The sequence below is a fragment of the Schistocerca cancellata genome, chromosome 1 (genome assembly GCF_023864275.1).
Source record: "Schistocerca cancellata isolate TAMUIC-IGC-003103 chromosome 1, iqSchCanc2.1, whole genome shotgun sequence".
Classification (NCBI taxonomy): Eukaryota; Metazoa; Arthropoda; class Insecta; order Orthoptera; family Acrididae; genus Schistocerca; species Schistocerca cancellata.
The window spans coordinates 905542002-905563409 of NC_064626.1; the positions used below are offsets into that span (position 1 = coordinate 905542002).

The window sequence follows — 21408 nt, forward strand, 5'->3', positions numbered from 1 at the left end:
TGTGTGTGTGTGTGTGTGTGTGTGTGTGTGTGTTTTCTATTTCCAGAAAAGGACCAGAAGTCTGGTCTGATATCAAAGTGTACAGCAGTAAAATAAGCTATAGGAAGTTTTAACAATGGAAAGTCCGGAGTGAAATAAACAATATTAAGAAAAGGCTGATTGCTACACACCGCATTGGGAAGGCATTGAGTTGCTGATAGGCACCATGAAGAATCTGCTAAATATTTAAGTTTTTGGACATAGTCCTTCTCTGGAAATAGAAAATAAACACAAACAAACAAACAAACAAACACACACACTCACACACACACACACACACACACACACACACACACACACACACACAAACGCAACGAATGCTGTAATATGCAACACGTGTGCTGTGTTATTTTCTATAGTGCTAGATAATGTTTGACAATTGTCATTCACTTAGAAATGTGCTTACTGTAATGTCTGTTATTGCACAGATCATTCTTGTACAATTAAATGCAACACAACAACAGCAAAATTCACAGTATAATTAGATCAGCCTTCAACAAAAGCAAACTGATTATTAGTCTGTTATGTATTACAGGTCTCCTGCATATGAGAAGTTTGATGCTATCAAATAAATTTACAGTCAGACAATTATAGGTTATCACAAGGAAAAGGTTTATAGAGTATGACAGATATTAGACTATCAGTCATATTCAGTCATACTGCGACAAATTTTGCACACACAAACATAAAATGTCTAGGTGTGTTAGTTAGTTAATTAATATGACAACATAAATAATCATAAACTACAACACAGGCAAATGCAATAGTAAAGTACTAACACTAGGACCTTGCTGTCTGACATCTGATTACTACAAGGTGTAAAACTTTGCTTCTGCCATTTGCCGATAGGTGGCGAAAAACGGTAAGTAGCGATCGAAGGAACAGATCACAGATGTCAGGCAGTTAGCTTGGACCTCAGTCAGCACAGCCTCGTTCGAACATTAGCCTATTTGTGTCTGCATCATAAAGTTGTTCTTGATTGAAAATGTCAGTTTACAAGCCTAATTCTCATCATTTGTGGGAGGTGTTACTGTTTTGTTTCAATATGAAGAAAACAGCAGCTGAGTCTCATCAAATGCTCTCAAGTACGTACAGTAAGGACACTACTAGTGAAAGAACGTGTCATGAGTGGTTTCAGTGCTTTAAGAATGGTGATTTTAATGTCATAGACCAGCATAGTGGTGGAAGAGATAATGTTTTCGAAGATGCAGAATTGGAGACATCGCTGACTCGCATCAAACTCAAGAAGAATTGGCACGATTAGTGGGAGTGACACAGCAAGCCATTTCAAAATGTCTCAAGGCTGTGGGCATCATTTAGAAAGAAGAAACTTGGGTCCCGTGTGAGCTGAAACCAAGAGACGTTTGATGGCATTTACATGTTTGTGAACCATTGCTTCAGAGGCAGAAACAGAAGGGATTTCTGCATTGCACTGTGACCAGGGACGAAAAATGGGTTCATTACGATAACCCTAAAAGCAAAAAATCATGGGGATATCCCAGCCATGCTTCCATGTCGACGGCCAAACCAAATATTTACGGCTCCAAGATAATGCTCTGCATTTGGTCGGACCAGCTCGGTGTCGTGTACTATGAGGTGTTAAAACCAAATGAAACAATCACAGGTGCCTGTTATCGAACACAATTAATGCGTTTGAGCAGAGTATTACAAGACAAACGACCACAATACAGCAAGAGGCACGATAAACTGATTTTGCAGCACAATGACACTTGACTCACGTTGCAAAAGAGGTCAAAACATACTTGGAAACATTAAAATGGGAAGTCCTATCCCACTCACCGTATTTTCCAGACATTGCTCCCTCTCACTATCACCTGTTTAGATCAATGGCACATGGCCTGGCTGACCAACACTTCCGATCTCATGAAGAAGTCACAAATTGGATCGATTCGTGGGTAGCTTCAAAAGATGAACAATTTTTTCAACGCAGCATTTGTACACTGCCCGAAAGGTGGGAGAAAGTAGTGGCCAGCAATGGAAAATACTTTGAATTAATTTGTTTCATTAAAGCCTCAAATTCTGGGGAAAAATGGTGGAAGCAAATTTGTACACCTTGTACATGGTAATGATAATGGCATTTGTATTACCAAAACTGTGGCAAATGTACAAAACTTTTCCCTGTAAAATAACTATCAAATCACACCTTCCTGAACTGCATGAGGCTTTATTACGCAGCATGTACAATTCTTGAATGTTGCTGTCGTCTTTGGAGTCATCTTTCCATCAAGATCACGACTGGATGCAGGGAAGAAGATGGAAAGCTCCTAGAATATGAAATATAATTACATGTCAAAAACAGATTGCAATAATTGTAGGAGCACAATACACGCGAAGGTGACAGAAGTCATGCGGTTGCAATATGCATATATACAGATGACAGTGGTATTGCATACATGAAAAAGGGAAGTGCACTGGCAGAGCTGCCATTTGTACTCAGGTGATTCACGTGGAAAGTTTTCCGAAGTGATTATGGCTGTATGACAGGCATTAACAGATTTTGAACACGAGAGGGTAGTTGTAGCTAGACACATGGGACATTCCATTTCAGAAATCATTAGGAAATTCAATATTCTGAGATCCACAGTGTCAAGAGGGTACCAAGAATACCAAATTTCAGGCATTACTTCTCACCACAGACTCGTCAGCTAAAGGCCTTCACTTATTGACCGAGAGCAGTGGCGTTTCCGTAGAGTTGTCAGTGCTAACAGACAAGCAACACTCTATGAAATAACCACAGAAATCAATGTGGTATGTGCAACAAATGCATTTCTTAAGACAGTGTGGTGAAATTGGGTATTAATGTGATATGTCAGCAGATGAACAACGCGAGTGCCTTTGCTAATAGCATATCACCTCGAGTGCCTCTCCTGGGTTCGCGACCATATCAGTTGGGCCCTAGATGGCTGGAAAACCATGGCCTGGTCAGATGAGCCCCAATTTCTGTTGGTTTGAGCTGATGGTAGGCTCAAATGGCTCTGAGCACTATGGGACTTAACTTCTGAGGTCATCAGTCCCTTAGAACTACTTAAACCTAACTAACCTAAGGACATCACACACATCCATGCCCGAGGCAGGATTCGAACCTGCGACCGTAGTGGTCACGCGGTTCCAGACTGTAGCGCCTAGAACCGCTCGGCCAATCCGGCTGGCCTAATGGCAGGGCTTGAGTGTGGCACAGACTCCATGAGCCATGGACCGTAACTGTCAACAAGGCACTGTGCAAGCTGTTGATACCTCCATAACGGTGTAAGCTGTGTTTACATGGAATAGATTGGGGCCACTGGTCCAACTCAACTGATCATTGATTGGAAGTGATTATGTTTGGCTACTTGGACACCATGTGCTGCCTCTCGTGTTCCCAAATAATGATGGAATTTTCATGGATGATTATGCGCCATGTCACCATGCCACAATTGCTGATGATCAGTTTGAAGAACATTGTGGACAATCTGAGCAAATGGTTTGACCACTCAGATCACCTGACACGAATCACATCGATCATTTATGGGGCATAATTGAGAGGTCAGTCTGTGCACAAAGTCAAGCACTGGCAAGAATTTTGCAATTATGGACAGGTATAATGGCAGCATGGCACAATATTTCTGCAGGGGACTTCCAATGACATGCCATGTTGAGCTGCTGCACTAAACTAGGCAAAAGGAGGTCCAACACGATATTAGGAGGTATCCCATGACTTTTGTCACCTCAGTGTACTACACTTTCCAACAGCACTTTAATATAAAATACTAAAAAAATTTATATGACATAATACAACAGAATTTCCAGGAATCAGAAAAAGTCACACAGTTCATGATTTTGTATCAGTACCACAATTAACCTTGAAGGACATTACTATAAGCTTAAACATTAACATTATAACAACAATGAAACTCACATTTTTGGGTGGAACTATGAAGAAATGATGGGCTGTCCTACTCTTAGATCAAAAAAATTATTTCACAAAACTATGAAGAATCTGTATGTCTAACAGAGTGTGAGTAAGTTATGATAACAAATACCCTTATCCTATCTGAACGTTATAAAAACAGATACGAGTTGCTCTCTCAGAAATGAGCTGTGTCATCTTACAGACACAAGAAACAGAATAACAAATGTGACTCAAAGACATAAAAAGCTGAGTCACAAAAGCACATTACCTAAATTAAGGTGTTTCAAAATTTAGTGCACAAAGCAGAAAATTGTTTTATAATAGTTTCTCAAATATGGTTACTGTCCTCCATACAAGCTTTGCACTTCACTATTAACAATTTTGCGCAAAATAATGTCATTGCTTTCTGAAAACTTCCATGCATCAACACTTGACCCAATTTTCCTCTTCTTACAAAAAACTGCTTTACGGAAGTATTTACATACTTATAGTTACAAATTCTAAACCGTTCATCAACATAAATTTTATTATCATAATATAAAGTACGTAAGAGCTACTATAGCCGAAAATATGGTAAAAACAGAAAGTTTTCCAGCACAGGTTCTACATATCAAGATCCAAAGTGTTAACTTTCAATAGCATCTCAATAAGAAATTTATGCAACAACCATCTTCTTTATCTTCACAAACTCTCCACCATTTTGGCATAAAATTTTGAAGTCACAGCACACAATTTTGCCCAGAAAGTTATAAGCAAAGATGCACAAAGTGTCACACAAAATACAAAAACGTTATCTAATCTCCTCATATAATACCTGTAATGTGGACTCTAATCTTTGACTATGAAATATGTAGGGGAGGAGGATCTCAGCCAAATATTAGAAACTGTCTCCTACAAAACCTGCTGCAATAAATAATTACCCTCTACCCATGTCAATCTAAAAGGAGTTTTGAATGCAATGATTGCCTCTCTACACATAAATTCCAAATCTACAAGCCTTCTCAATAGATCAGAACCATATGTCTTAACAATTCCTGTAAAAGATACGTAAGGTTAATTATCCCAGTGATCCTGTCACTTTTGGCTTTGAGTTTTTGAATTACCCACTAAAAGCAAGTGTAACAACATCTAAAAACAGTTTTTACAAAGCTCATTCTACATCCAAGGTAACCGCCACTTCCCTGACTGTTTGAGATCTAGACCCCCCCCCCCCCCCCCAGTAAATTTAATTCTCTCCTTTCAATGACAACTGTAAATGTCTCTACCCATATATCACTCAAATACAACAACTGTGCATTGCTGAGCACTTATGATACCAAGACTTACACCCCTTTCTTCATCACTCTGATAAATGGCAGCCTTTGAAAGAAAAGCTCTTACTTCTTATTTTCTAATAAACTCTATTTTGTTTGATTCAGATTCACAGGTAATGAGTTTTCACTGAACTCATAATGATCCTGAAATTCTAAACTATCCCAAATAGCTACATAAAATATAGAAGATTTTCTCCAGGTCTCATGCCGATTTTCTTGATATCATCACCTTACAGATCTTTACTGTTTTACTCATGGTAAACTGACCAACTCTTCATTTTGATAGTTGGTCCATGTGTCCCCACGAAACAGCCTCATTCTTGGGCTTCTGGATTCTGGGAGGCAGGTACACTATGCTGCAAGCAGTACCAATATTTATACCCACAATCTTGTAAATGTTTCTGGTTTCAAGGAACCAGAAAGACCACCAGTTGGTATCCAATTCACATTTGCCCAATCTAACATGGAGTGAAAATTGTGACTTTCAGACCAAAGAACATATTACTACTCCAATGTATGCAGTTACCTTACTCATTAGAACACGCAAGACATGTAACATAAATGGTAAAAAAAGTCACTGGGAGAGGGCATTTGATATTGTCAGCGTCATTTTAAGCCAAATGTAGTCACTTACAATTAAGAAATTGATTTTTTTTTTCATTTTCAACTTGTCTTAGTTTTTTTTCTAGTTAAAAGTATTTTACTGGCTACTGGGAAGTATTTCAAAAACCAATTTAGAAATCTCCCTTCCAGCCACACCCATTTTTTCTGCTGCTTTCACACATCAAATATTGTCATTAGTCTTCTGTTCAGTAAAAATACATACAGCTTTTAAGTTGGTAGCCCTGTTAGAAGACATGCAATCCTCTTACATTTTCTCTTGTATATCTTTGGTTTTTGATTGCTGTTTTGTGCATAAACTTTATACGGTTCAAGTCGTTAATGCCTTAGCTTTCTCGAAAGTTGCTATGCCACCTGAAAAGTGTTTCGATGCTGTGTTTTGGCTTATTTCACCAGAAAGTAGAGACTGGGTAAATGTGCCAGTCACGATTACAATCAGATACAATGTTACATCGATTCTACCAAATGCTGCAAGACAAGCTCAAATATTTGGGGACCCAGACTGATATATCTATGAAAACTGACCAGGAAAATATAATTGAATACGTTTCAGAATACAAAATCAAATAAAGGTATTGAAGGAGTACGTTTAGTAATAAATAAAAAAATAGGAATGCAGATAAGCTATTACATACAGCATAGTGAATGCATTATTGTAGCCAAGATAGACACAAAGCGAAAACTGACCAGGAAAATATAATTGAATACGTTTCAGAATACAAAATCAAATAAAGGTATTGAAGGAGTACGTTTAGTAATAAATAAAAAAATAGGAATGCAGATAAGCTATTACATACAGCATAGTGAATGCATTATTGTAGCCAAGATAGACACAAAGCTCACAACTACCACAGTAGTACAAGTTTATATGCCAACTAGCTTCGCAAAATGATGAAGAGATTGAAAAAAATGTGTGATGTGATAAAAGAAATTATTCAGATAGTTAAGGGAAACAAAAATTTAATAGTCATGGAAGACTGGAATTCGATAGTAGGAAAAAGGAAGAGATGGAATGGGGTAAGGAATGAAAGAGGAAATCCGCCTGGTTGATTTTGCGCACAGAATAACTTAATCACAGCTAACACTTGGTTTAAGAATCATGAAAGGAGGTTATATACGTTGAAAAGGCCTGAAGAGACTGGAAGGTTTCAGGTAGATTATATAGGTAAAGACAGAGATTTAGTAACCAGGTTTTAAATTTTAAGGCATTTCCAGGGGCAGATGTGGACTCTGACCACAATTTATTGGTTATGAACTCTGTAGGCTAAAACTGAAGAAACTGCAAAAAAAATAGGAATTTAAGGAGATGGGACATAGTTAAACTGAAAGAAGCAGAGGCTGTAGAGAGTTTCAGAGACAGCATTAGGGAATGATTGACAAGAACAGGGAAAAGAGATACAGTAGAAGAAGAACAAGCAGTTTGAGAGATGAAATAGTGAAGGCAGCAGAGGATCAAGTAGGTAAAAAGATGAGGGCTAGTAGAAAGAGCTTAATAGAAGAGATATTGAATTTAATTGACAAAAGGAGAAAATACAAAATGCAATAAATGAAGCAGGCAAAAAGGAATACAAACGTCTTAAAAATGAGAACAGGAAGTGCAAAATGGCTAAGCAGGGATGGCTAGAGGATAAATGTAAGGATGTAGAGGCATATATCACTAGGGGTAAGAGTGATAATGCCTACAGGAAAATTAAAAATTAAAGAAACCTTTGGAGAAAATAGAATCACTTGCATGAATATCAAGAGCTCAGATGGGAAACTAGTCCTAAGCAAAGAAGGGAAAGCAGAAAGATGGAAGGAGTATATAGAGTCAATACAAGGGCAATGTACTTGAAGGCAATATTATGCAAATGGAAGAGGATGTAGATGAAGATAAAATGGGAGATACAATACTGCGTGAAGAATTTGACAGAGCAATGAAAGACCTAAGTCGCAACAATTCTTCCATCTGGTGAGCAAGATGTATGAAACAGGTGAAATACCCTCAGACTTCAAGAAGAATATAATAATTCCAATCCCAAAGAAAGCAGGTGTTGACAGGTGTGAAAATTACCGAACTATCAGTTTAATAAGTTATGGTTGCAAAATACTAATACGAATTCTTTACAGATGAATGGAAAAGCTGGTAGGAGATGACTTCAGGGAAGATCAGTTTGGATTCCATAGAAATGTTGGAATGCACAAAGCACTACTGACCCTATGACTTATCTTACAAGATAGGTTAAGGAAAGGCAAACCTACTTTTCTAGCATATGTAGACTTAGAGAAAGCTCTTGACAATGTTGACTGGAATACTCTCTTTCAAATTCTGAAAGTGGCAGGGTAAAATACAGGGAGCAAAAGGTTATTTACAATTTTTACAGGAACCACATGGCAGTTTTAAGAGTCGAGGGGCATGAAAGGGAAGCAGTGATTGAGAAGGAAGTGAGATAGGGTTGTAGCCTATATCCCATGTTGTTCAATCTATCTTTACATTGAGCAAGCAGTAAAGGAAACAAAACAAAAATGTGGAGTAGGAGTTAAAATCCATGGAGAAGAAATAAAAACTTTGAAGTTTGCTGACAACATTGTAATTCTGTCAGAGACAGCAAAGGACATGGAAGAGCATTTGAATGGAGTGGACAGTGCCTTGTGTCTTGAATGGAAGATATAAGATGAATATCAACAAAAGCAAAACAAGGATAATGGAATGTAGTTAAATTAAATCAGGTGATGCTGAGGGAATTAGATAATGAGACACTTAAAGTAGTAGATGAGTTTTCTGCAATTTGGGGAGCAAAATAATTGAGGATGGTGTCAGGGTAGAGAGGATATAAAATGTAGACTGGCAATGGCAAGGAAAGTGTTTCTGAAGAAGAGAAATTTGTTTACATCGAGTATAGACTTAAGTGTCAGGAAGTCTTTTCTGAAAGTATTTGTATAGAGTGTAGTCATGTATGGAGGTGAAACAAGGTCGATAAATAGTTTAGACAAGAAGAGAATAGAAGCTTTCGAAATGTGATGCTACAGAAGAATGATGAAGATTAGATGGGTAGATCACATAACTCATGAGGAGGTACTGAATAGAATTGGGGAGAAGAGGAATTTGTGGCACAACTTGACTAGAAGAAGGGATTGGTTGGTAGGACATGCTCTGAGGCATCAAGGGATCACCAATTTAGTATTGGAGAGTAGTGTAGAGGGTAAAAATCATAGAGGGAGACCACGAGATAAATACATTAAGCAGATTCAGAAGGATGTAGGTTGTAGTAGGTTCTGGGAGATGAAGAAGCTTGCAAAGGATAGGGTAGCATGGAGAGCTGCATCAAACCAGTCTCTGGACTGAAAACAACAACAACAACAACAACAACAACAACAACAATTGAATGATTAATGTTATAATAGAGAAAAACCAATTAGTAAGGATGCATAATTCTGCAAAATATTCTGTGAATATTTGTGTTGATTCAGCTGCTTCAGAAGAGGTACTGCAAGGGGTTTGTTCATGTCATCTTTGTCTTCTATATCAAAACTGTCATCATTGTTGGAGCACAACTGCTGGCACAGTTTCATGCAAAAATGTCCTGCGTGCCTACTCCCACACCGACATTGATGATCTGTCGTGCATTTGCAAGATATAAACTGAAAAATGTTCTTGGGAGCCAAAGAGGGGTTTTTGTTGCACTGATTTGTATGGTCCAGAGGGCATAGCTTTGAACAAATATGCAACTCATATACCTATTTTTTACGAGGCAAATACAATGAAAATGCAATAACTGTGTTCAGTGGATACCTGGACGCAGAGAAGACTACCAAATCTATGGAGCACTTGAGGTGGTTGACCAAAAAGCAGTCCCTGGAGCCACAATTTAGCAGCAGCAACACACCAACAATTTTAGCAGTAAATTTCTATCACACGTAAAAAAAAGATAATGACAAAATGTAATGAAAGTGGAATTACTTCCAAGCAGGCAGCTGGTGATGCAGATGCATTTTTTTATGTGGACGGCAGAATCTCTAGCTTCAGATAACAAGTATGTTGCAGATGTGGGGGAAGATGTTGACCTTCTGGTCATAATAATAGATCTCCAAACTCCATTCCAATGTATATTTCCTCTCACCAGGGACCGGTATAGCCCCTCAGCTCCTCTTCCATCCAGGAAATGGAGCAGAGAAGAGTGTTGCCAACCATAATGACCATTGTGACTTTGTGACAGCATTATTCAACCAAGGCAAGGTTCAATTTCTTAAGACCCAAAAATCCAGATCTCAAATCACACATTACTAAATTTGCTGATCTTTTGGTCCACCCAAAAGAAATAATAGCTGCCAGTGAGAAATTACTGACTGACCTTTATTGTGGAAACCGCCCAAAAGCAACACTCAACAAGCTGAGGTATAAGAAGTGTGTAACATCAGCCTACAAGACAAACACAACTTCCATACATCCCACTGAAGCTGCAGCTCAATAACACACCTTCAGATTTTTCCATCAGGTGGAGCACTGGATTAGAATCTACTTGGGTTGAGAGCAATGGGTGTAGTAGTTGACAAAAATGGGTTGGCTCCCATTACCTTACTGAAACTCCCATCTCCCGAGAGCCTTCTTCCGCTTATAACTTGCAAATGCAACAGATTGTCAACATCAGTGTGGATGCAGGTGAGCACGACTCTTTTGCATGAAACTGTGCAAGAAATGTGAAGGGTCATGACAATTTTGATGTACAAACCAAATTTGATCTGGACAAGCCCCTTGCAGTACTACTTCTGAAGGAGCTGAAGTGACACAAAGTATTATTCACAGAATATAATGCAGCATTATGCATCTTTGGTAATCAATTTTTCTCTATCACAACATTACTCATTTTTTTTAAGTTGAAGAACAGCAACAACTCACTGTTCATACTGGACCTTCCACAGTCACTGATGCTTTGCCTGTACCTTCAATTGCCTAAGACCCATCACCTGGAGCTACTAGTGTCCGATGAAAGCACTGCCTGAGCCACCAACATCTAAATGAAAATGAATAAAAATACTGTGCACAACATCAGACATCAATACATTGACAGTTCACTATACAACTTACCAGTCTTTTGTACTCATATTCTATCACTAAATGCTTTCTTTCTTTTGCAGACGGAGAATTACTCAACATGATGACCCAATCCTTGGCTCAACATTATCCCATTTCATGATACATGTATATTAATAAACAGATTACATAGTCATATTTCTGTTCAGTGTGATGTACCTAATACCTGTATGCTGAAACATAATTTGTTAATGGTGTCATCAAACATGCTTTCCCATCAATTCATTCAAAACAACCACTTTTAAGCATAATACATCTAATGTATATGGCAGATGAGAGACTGACAGGTTGGTGGGGTTGTTTAGTTGTAGGTCACAGATGGCATTTTTTGATTTACTCCCTCCAAATCCTATAAGAAAACTGAATATGACTTGTGTCTCTTGTATGAGATTTAACATATTTTCACATGGTATATGGGTTTCGTTGATAACACGTACATGTTTTGAGTTTTTGTGGGTGAGAGTGGGTGTTTTTGATGTTTCTGCAGATGGGCCAAAAAATTGCTTCACTTCAGCGAACTCTAGCACTAATACTGCTCATCAGAAAATCAAACCTTTCTAGTACTTTTTGTACGAAATTTTGTCTGTTTCACTTTTGTACAGATTGTTCCTCTTCAAAAGCAACATAATTTTCAAAATATAAGTGAAAAATAAAAAGTGCTAAAATTTTGAGGTTTTTTCCATATTATATTGTGAGGCTGACCTCCTACATGGCAGCAAACCTCAAATAAGGATTCAGCTTCCCAGAAAACATATAGAAATGTTGAGAAAATAACTTCCACAATTTTGTTATGAAAATGCCTGTTTTGACCTCTAATAGAGTGGACTATAAGGAATTAAGGTGATAGAGAGGCAAAGAGAAAAGCAGTTTGGGTAAGTTTGTATATGTCACAGCAATTCGCATTGCTGGAACAATTATGCCCATGTACAGGAATTTAAGTGAGAACACATTATTGTCACTGTGTTTAAATGGGTAGAGACAGAATGTGAATCAATGTTTCAGTCTTTTGATGTGGGAACATTTATTGAGAACAATGTTTGTTGGTTTCAACACAGTGAGATTAGGCAGTTAGATGCCGTAGGTTGTTTCAACAATGGGACAGTAAGCACGTGTAAAGTTTTAAAGTTGTTAGGAATATCTCCTTGGTTCAATATGAAACAATCACTACTGGCAACTGGCTCCCTGCGAATGCTCGACCCTAAAAAGTGGGTGCTTAAGGCAACTGCAGGCTACAACAAGGAGAAACAAGAAAAGGAAGAGAGAAGATGAAGAATATCTAAACCATGAAGAATATGCATCTCGAATGTATCAGGAATAACAGAGACGAGTCCCTGATCAAATATAAACCTTGAATTTAATTTGCAGATAACTGTATTTCCTGATAAGTTCATTTCATGCAACAACAACAACAAAATTATTTGAGCTAGAGATCTGAAACTTTTCAGAATTTTTCAGGATATCACTTGGAGTCTGCAATCACGAAACTGCTACAAACAGGAGTAAAAATACAGACTGAGTGATTATAAAAAGTAAGCTTTGTTTTGATGATTAGATGTAAATATTTCTCATGTGAAAGCTTGTAAATCAAATGGCATGACTGTAGTCTACTTTTTAGATACACGTACATGTTGTTAGTGTGTACTTAAAATTACTATCATCTATGTAATATAGTCAGTGCATAGAATCCAAAAATGTAGCTGTGGAAAAAAAATAAATTAAAAAAAGACTGAAAAAGTCAAAAACTGCATAAACAAATCAACATGTGAAATAGTGTGATTAGCTATGTATCATTAATGTTCAGCAAGAGACATTCCTTCGTCCCATTGGGAGTTCACACTTGCGAGCTACAGACATGCAAACATTATGAAAATTTGCTAGCGTTTTTCCATGCACTCAACAGGCAAGTGACCAAGATAATTCAAACTGCACCACAATGTGGACTATAAGTAGCAGACCTAAGACTTGGGTGATACAGCAAACAAAAAGTTTTTTTCAATCATATGAAGTAGTGTAGTATCAATGTTGTGCACCTTCATATTTTCACAGCGCAATGATTGTTCCACAAAATTTTGGGGGTGCAGCCGCATAGATTTCACTTCTTCCTCTGATATTTGGGCTGTACGAGGTCTGTTCAAAAAATTTCAGAGCTCTGTCCACAAAATTTTTCTACCCTTACCTTTTACTTATTGTGCAATGTGTCCTTCGAAATACTCTCCACCACAATTGATACACTGCTCCCAACGCCGTTTTCACTTCTAGAAGCAGTCTAGGTACACCCCTTGCTGGATCGCATGAAGTGCCATCTGTGAATTTTCTTTTATCTCATCTATCATTACAAGTATTCGACCTTTCAACAGGGTTTCCAAATCCACAAGGGCCAGGTCTGGGGAGTACGGAAGATGAGGCAGCACAGTGATTTCGTTTTTTGTACAACAGTCACGTCGCAACATGGAGTAATGCGCAGGAGTGTTATCATGATGCAAGAGCCATGAATTCTCACCACATTTCAGGCTGTTTCCTCACAAGCATTACAACACACCCCAATACCATTGATTAACAGTTTGTCCCTGAGACATGAATTCATGATGAACTAATCCTTCAAAATCAAAGAAAACTACCACCATGGCTTTGACATTTGACCTGACCTGATGAGCTTTTTGGTCTCGCAGAACCTTTCCCAACCCACTGTGAAGATTGAACCTTGGTCTCAACATCATAACCATAGACTCAATGCCTGATCACCAGTTATGATTCTCTTAAGGAACATCTTGTTCTCATTTGCATGATCCAAAAGATCTTCAGAGATTGTGAGGAAAAGACCTTTCTGGTCTTGACTCATGAGCTGTGGGACGAACTTGGCGGAAACACGATATATTACAAGATGCTGTGTCAAGATTTCATTATATGATCTAAATGAAATGTTACACGCTTTTGCAATCTCTCGGACAGTCTGTCTTTGACTGGCATAAACAATCTCACTGATGTTCCTAACATAAACGTCGTTGGTGTACGTCGAAGGGTGTCCTGAACAAGTGTCACTTTTAACTTCCGTCTGGCCATTTTTATATCATTTGAACCACACATAACACCAAGTACGGCTTAAGGCTTCGTACTTCAATTGGTGTCTCTCTGTAAAGCTTTTTGAGTTTTACCAAAATATAATGCAGACACATTGCTCCTCAAACTCTGCCATCTCGAAATTCGCAAACTGTGCAATACATGCTCTACTCAATATAGCACTGAACAATAACTAACAGACATACAACAATGAAACTTTTGGCAGTTACACATTAAACATAGGCATGTGCAGGGATGCACATGAGGCATGTGCAGGGATGCACATGAGACTGGATTCATGATTTTCTGTCAGAGAGGTCACAGTTTGTAATAACTGACAGAAAGCCATAGAGTAAAACAGAAGTGATTTCTAGTATTGCCCAAGACAGCGTTATAGGCCCTTTGCTATTCCTTACCTATATAAATGATAATCTGAGCAGCTGTCTTACATTGTTTACAGAAGATGCTGTCATTTATTGATTAGTAAAGTCATCAGAAGAGCAAAACAAATTGCAAAAAAATTTAGAAAAGATATCTGTACAGTGCAAAAGCTGGCAATTGACGCCAAATAACGATATGTGTGAGGTCATCCACATGAATGTTAAAAGGAATCTGTTAAACTTCGATTACATGATGAATCAGTCAAATCTACAGGTGTAAATTCAACTAAATACCTAGGAATTACAATTACAAACAACTTAAATCGGAAGGAATGCTTAGAAAATGTTGTGGAGAAGGCTACCCAAAGACTGTTTTATTGGCAGGACATTTAGAAAATGTAACATATCTACTAAAGAGACTGCCTACACTACACTTGTCCGTCTCCTTTTAGAATACTGGTGCACAGTGTGGGATCCTTACCAGATAGGACTGACGGAGTACATCGAGCAAGTTCATAGAAGTGCAGCACATTTTGCATTATCGCAAAATAGGGAAGAGAGTGTCAGTGAAATGATACAGGATTTGGGGTGGACATCATTAAAACAAAGGTGTTTTTCATTGCAGCAGAATCTTCTTGAAATTTCAATCATCAACTTTCTCCTCCAAATGCGAAAATATTTTATTGACGCCAACCTACACAGGGAGAAATGATCACGATAATAAAATAAGGGAAATCAGAGGTTGCACAGAAATATATAGGTGCTCGTTTTTTCTGTGCGCTGTACAGAATTGGATTAATAGAGTATTAGTGTGAAGACCGTTCGATGAACTCTATGCCAGGCACTTAAATGTTATTTGCAGAGTATCCATTTGAATGTAGATGTAGATGTAGATGTAGATGCAACCGCATTTCACTCCAACACACTCCTGACGTGAAGTTACGAATGTTCTGGAATTTTTTGAACAGACTTTGTATACCATCTAGCTATCTTCAGAGTGAACTGTGTGTCTGGTGCTCCAGCACTAGCTCCTTTCTTTTAAACCTGCAGACCGCATCACTGCGCATGTGGCCACAGATACACAAGGTGTCACAGACATTGATTGGTGGCAAAGAGGGGTGCCCACAAAAGGTGGATGCTCAGTCGCGGAGAGACACAAGAGCCCCAAGATGAGATCAAAGTCCATAGGCTTTGAAGACGAATCGTGAGAGATGTCAGTGAGAATGACACCAATATCATCAGACGATTTACTTCCCATTGCTATCAGGAGTTGATGCTTTCTTTTCAATTTTTTGGCCTGGGGAGGCTTAAGAGCCACAACTGCAGCAGTCGTAGTTGCAGCACTGGATTGTGGGCTAGAGTGACCCTTTAGAGGGGCAGGGAGGTCTGCAACATCAGAAACCATGGCCTTTCCAAAAGTTCTGGATGTGCTTCGAAATAAATGCAGCAACACAAGAGCACTGACAAGCGCAGGTACTAGTGCTGACACCACAAACCTCCCATTCGTGTTGCACCATCAGTTTTATGAACTGCCTGTTTAAGAATAGAAGCTAAGGAGGTAGTGAACATAAGGGGCTGAATGGCCTTATGGATCTTTTTGGCTGCACCATATGAGATGCACTTTGTTGTTTTAATCTCCTGTATCTTCCTTTCTTCAAGGAAGACATTGCAGTCCCTTCTCCAGACACTGTGATATCCATAGCAATTTACACACTTTGGAGGAGATGAACAACTAACTTCTTCATGAGCAGCCTTCATCACATATGCCTCAAGTGGCTTCTACTTTACAGCCAAGACTGGTGAGCTGAAAGTGCTGGCATCTAACACAGTGCATTTGGTTGAGAACTAAGACCACACGTTTAAGCCAAGGAAACCTGTTTTCACATACTATGGAAGCTTTGTGCTGTTGAAAGTAAATATAAACGAGTATTATATTTTCAGTGTCAACAATCCCTTCTTTGGCCCACTCAGCTTTCAGTTCCTCTTTGGGAATACTGACCAGATGTCTGCATGACACAACACCTTTGCTGCAGTTCAAGGTGTTGTGCAGTTCAGTTTCGATGGCATACTCTCCAAGACACTAAGCTATCTCGAGGTTCTTTACTTCTTGGGAACCAGACATTTCTATTGACAGTGTCCCATTTCGTAATCACTTGACAGATTTTAAAGTTCTGCCATGCCCTCTAAACCATTTTGAATGTAAAAATGGAACCTCTCTCAAAGCTGTCCTCTGTCCCTTTTAACTATTATAAACAAATTCGGACCAGCAGCATGCATTCTGTTACTATCAATATCAGAACTCTGGAAAATCCCAGAGTCAGGAGGACTGGCTCGATGTTGATATCCACCAGCGGTACACCCATTTTGCTAGAGTGGAAGAATTTAATTTCAAGGTTTCCATCTTGGTCCCACGAGCAGCTAGGGAAATAAAGAGTGCACCTGGACAGAGCCGTACCTACCTAGGTAAGCCTTCCAGCTTGCAAAACCTACTTCCCCTACAGATAGTTCTATAGTTTAAGATACAATGCTGGGTGGGCAACTAGGTTGACCACTCCATTTCTGGCACAATATTTAAAAGACTGACTTTGCTGTCTTTTCAGGAGCCATGAATTATTATCTTCGACATGTTTACTGTTTGAGCTCAACCATAAACGGCAACCTGACTTGACAACTGGAAGTAAATCTTAAGTAAAACCTGCCAGATAAATTTCAGTAATCACAGCTCTTCGATTGTCCTACCTGAATTGATCATATCCCATTCTCTCCAAAAAAGAACCATCCTTAGCAGTACCTCGGATTAAACTTGAGTAAGAATAGTTAAGACACAGTTTCCAGAGTGAATGTGGCTAATCCATGTCTCTGCAATATACTTTCTTCCAGGAGTGCTAATCCTGCAGAGTATACAGGAGAATGTCTGTAAAGCCTGGAAGGTAAGAGACAAATTACTCTACATAATATTTTCTTTTCAAATAAATCTTTCCATTTTTTGTCACACTTGAACATTTCCTAGCTGCTGACTAACTGGTCTCCTCGTGACTAATGATTCATTAAAAACATGATATGGTCATATACTCAAACTGAAAGGTTAGTCTTGATTCTGAGGCCATTCAGTCTTTGTGACAGTACAAACCACCAACTAATCACATGCTTCTTTCTCACATGGATTGGTTCACTGTAAAATCTGCCCTACAGATACAAGCACTATGTGCTTCAACCCATAACTTTAAAGACGAATATTAATGGGTGGGCTACATATTACCATTGACAACATATTCTTCTGGCTCATAAGGTGTATGAATAATGATGTATTTTACATGCAGCTAACGTGAACAGAAAAAATGGCATGAATGTCTTTTGGGTTTTTATTTATTCAGTGATGTTGCAATCAACTATCAGTAATTTTCTTTTCACCAACAAATATGGTGCAGTCAGTGAAATTTTTCTTTCCCCAACTGCTTTATATGGGTAATTGCCTCAGAGGTTCATAAACTGCAAAAGAAATATGCTGTACACTTCTCTGGATATTTTTGGTACATCACTCACATTTCCTAATCCATTCTGGCATTGTTAAACTGAATTCCACATAAAGCCGACTATTAATTTTATTGTCTAATACCATCTTTTTGATATTTCAAACATGCTTCCCCATGCACCCTGTAGCTATGCACAGTTAAGGTTCATCAAGTTGTAGCCTCTTTAGGTGAAGTAAAAATCCACAATAACATCAACATCAGTATCAGGTGTGATCCACAGGTATGAATACACTCTTGTATTTGTTGTAATATGGAAGTAAACAGCATCTGAATGTCATTGTGAGGAATTTCTTTCCATGCTTCAAACAGATGCTCTGTAAGTTCATGAAGACTGCTTGCTCGAAGCTGGTGTTAAGGTGCAAGCTTTCTTGTACATTTTTTTTTTATTTTTTCCTCAACTAACAATTGTTTGTACTGCTGTCTTCTGCTGAAATTAAACTGTTGGGTTCCTTTTTCCAACTGAAAATTTGTTTCAGTACTAACCTACTTTAAACCCTGGTTTCTTTCTGTCCTCCGTACCCTAGGTGCTACAATGGCACTTGTAACATACTTTACCACTCATGATAGAGCTCCCCCTCCTCCTTTAGTTCCTTGACTTTTCTTCTATTAACCTACCCATGTCACCTACCCATTTCCTGTTGAAAAGGGCATGCCTAGTGTAATCACATCTGTTGCCGGAATCAATAGGAACCATGCCAATGTGTGACCATGCATGCAATGTAAGCAGTCATCCAATTCCAGGTTAACTCTCCTGGCTGAAGAGTTCAAATGAGGTCAGTCATAGCATTTCAGAACAGATACAAATTCAACACTGGTAACTCTCAATGGTGATGTTGCCTTCACCAGCTCACACACGATATTGTACCTAAGTTCTCTGTCAATACTACTGTCCAGAAAACCCACTACAACCACAGTGTTCCGTTTCCTGAATGCTTTACAAAGTTATCCCAAATCCTTGTCACCTGACACAGATCAGCACAAGATTTAAAAAAAAAAAATCTGTGACTTTGTTTCTTATCCAGATTCATCCTACCAAAGTTAGCAAACACCTCTAGCACAAGAACCATATAACAACAAAATTTTCTCTCTCTTAACTGACATCCTTATTTTTCTATTTATTATTGAAAGATTGTTGTGCCCTGTCTATACCTGTCTCTACCTAAGGATTACCCATTTCTAAATGAAGCAATAAGTCATAGTTATTTTTCCTAATCATCACAAAGCTGTCAGATAAAGTTCTATGCCTGTTCCTTTTATGACCTATTACCACTTCTCACCATTCTTCCTCTTTAACCTTCCCAAATTTTTTCTAGCTATATATAATTCAGCCTAGGGCAGTAATTTTCTCGTCCCCTTCCATTATCTTCCTAACTCTATTGCCTATCCTACAAAACCACTGAAGAACTTCATTTACTTTCCTGATTCCCACACCACTACTGTCACCCAATTGAAAAAACTATAGCATCCATCACACAATACCAAGGAAACAACAATTCTAAGGCAAGTGAGCCACTTTTCAATCATGATCAAATACTAATTTGGTAATAATGACTTAATTAAATTACTGAGAAACAAGGAAATACATATACAAAAATTTGGCCTATACCCAACTGTGTGTAAAAAAACTACTCGTACAAGTTTTATGGGAAAAAAATTAATATTTACACTACCTTCCAGAGGTATGAACTAAATAATGAACAGATAAGCTCTACTTTAATTGCTGGAAATACAAAAAAGTAAAACTATGATTACAGTGCCAAAACATAGACAAAAATGTGACTATGAACAGACTTTGCAATTCTTTTGGGTTTCCCGGAATAACACAGAAAGAAAACTGAAAAATTTTACACGGTTAAACCACACATTAATTCACATACAGGGTGACAATTATTTAACTACATGAAAAAAAGTAAATTAGTTACAAACTACAGCATCACACACTTTATTCGACATGTAAACGTCACTAAGGATATTTGGATTTATGTTATGACATTTGATATGCCCACCATCATTGGCGACAATGTGGTGCAGACGCACTGCGAAATTCTGCATGACCTGCTGAAGTGTCAGAACACTGATGCTGTGAATGACCTCCTGAATGGCTGTTTTCAGTTCCTCAATGGTTTTGGGGTCATTGCTGTACATCTTGTCTATAATATAGCCCAACAAAAAGGAGTCACATGTGTTCAGATCCAGAGAATATGGCAACCATGGCACATGCCAGTGGCCTCTGGGTACCCCAGAGTCAGAATGCAGTTCCCAAAGTGCTCTTCCAGGACATCAAACACTCTCCAACTTCAATGCGATCAAGCTCTGTCTTGCATGAACCAAATCTTGTCAAAATCAGGGTCACTTTGGATAATGGGAATGAAATGATCTTCCAAAAACTTTCACATACTGTTTGGTAGTATACCGTGCCATCTAGGAATATCGTATTGATATTTGCATGACTGGGCATTGCAAACCCCCAGTAACCTGTTAAGGGTGAAGAGGCTTCTCGATCATGAAATGTGGATTCCCAGTCCCCAAAATGCATCAATTTTGCTTACTGATGAACTCGTCCAAATGAAAGTGAGCTTCTTTGCTAAACCAAACCATACATAAGCATACTAATTCCCATCATACCCCGGGCCAATTATGCATTTTGAATGTCCTAATGCAAACGATTCAGAATTTATGGCGATTTTATTTCATATAGTTCAGTAACTGTCACCCTGCATTTATTGAGTTATGTCAACTACACCAGGTGCTACTGCAAACTAAATGACTTATATTTACAAGAGCATGAAACTCACACATTTCACCAGGTGCAGAGCTGCTAACCTTGACAGACATGGAAGGATGGATACTACACTTAGAACAGTACACTTAGTATAAAGACTGAAAATTTACTAACTTATGTTCATTTTATATGTATTATTGTTGATTCAGAGCATATGCATTTTCCTTTTAATTTGGTAAACAGATAGCTTTACTTATGTTAATGAAAGCATGAAAGAACTGTAGCACACAGAGACTGCATGAACATAATTACTTCAACACTGTCACGTCAACCACTACTTAAGGCAATTCTCCTCCTATGAATCAATGAAAAACATAATCATCAAAAAAGGTATACCCTTTCAGCAGCTTCTACTGAATCAGATCCATGAACAGCATTGTATGATTTGTCTTTGCCGTACTTTGCTCTCACACTCTCTGGGGCACTTGTACGGGCAACCTCAGAATCTGTTGGTCCAATAGTTTCGCGCCATTTGGCTATACCATTTTCCGCAACTAGTTCCATTGCTAGTACAGGTCCTGATGTCATAAACTCAACTAAGAATCTGTAACACAAGAAAGAACTTATGGAGAAAAATACCTTTTTTTCTGATTTTATATACAGGGCTATTACAAATGATTGAAGCAATTTCATAAATTCACTGTAGCTCCATTCATTGACATATGGTCACGACACACTACAGATACGTAGAAAAACGCATAA

At 38.3% G+C, this 21408-nt stretch overlaps 1 protein-coding gene across 2 annotated transcripts in view; it reads right to left on the minus strand.

Annotated features, from left to right (window-relative positions):
- Nucleotides 1–21408, minus strand: part of LOC126190962 (nucleoside diphosphate kinase 7) — a 102065-nt gene that overhangs the window by 16240 nt on the left and 64417 nt on the right. For both annotated transcript variants that reach the window (XM_049931628.1, XM_049931638.1), the window contains 2 exons: nt 21043–21250; nt 2204–2324 (listed from right to left, as the gene is read on the minus strand). In XM_049931628.1, coding sequence (XP_049787585.1) covers nt 2204–2324; nt 21043–21250 — 329 coding nt within the window. The remainder of the gene's footprint in view (nt 1–2203; nt 2325–21042; nt 21251–21408) is intronic.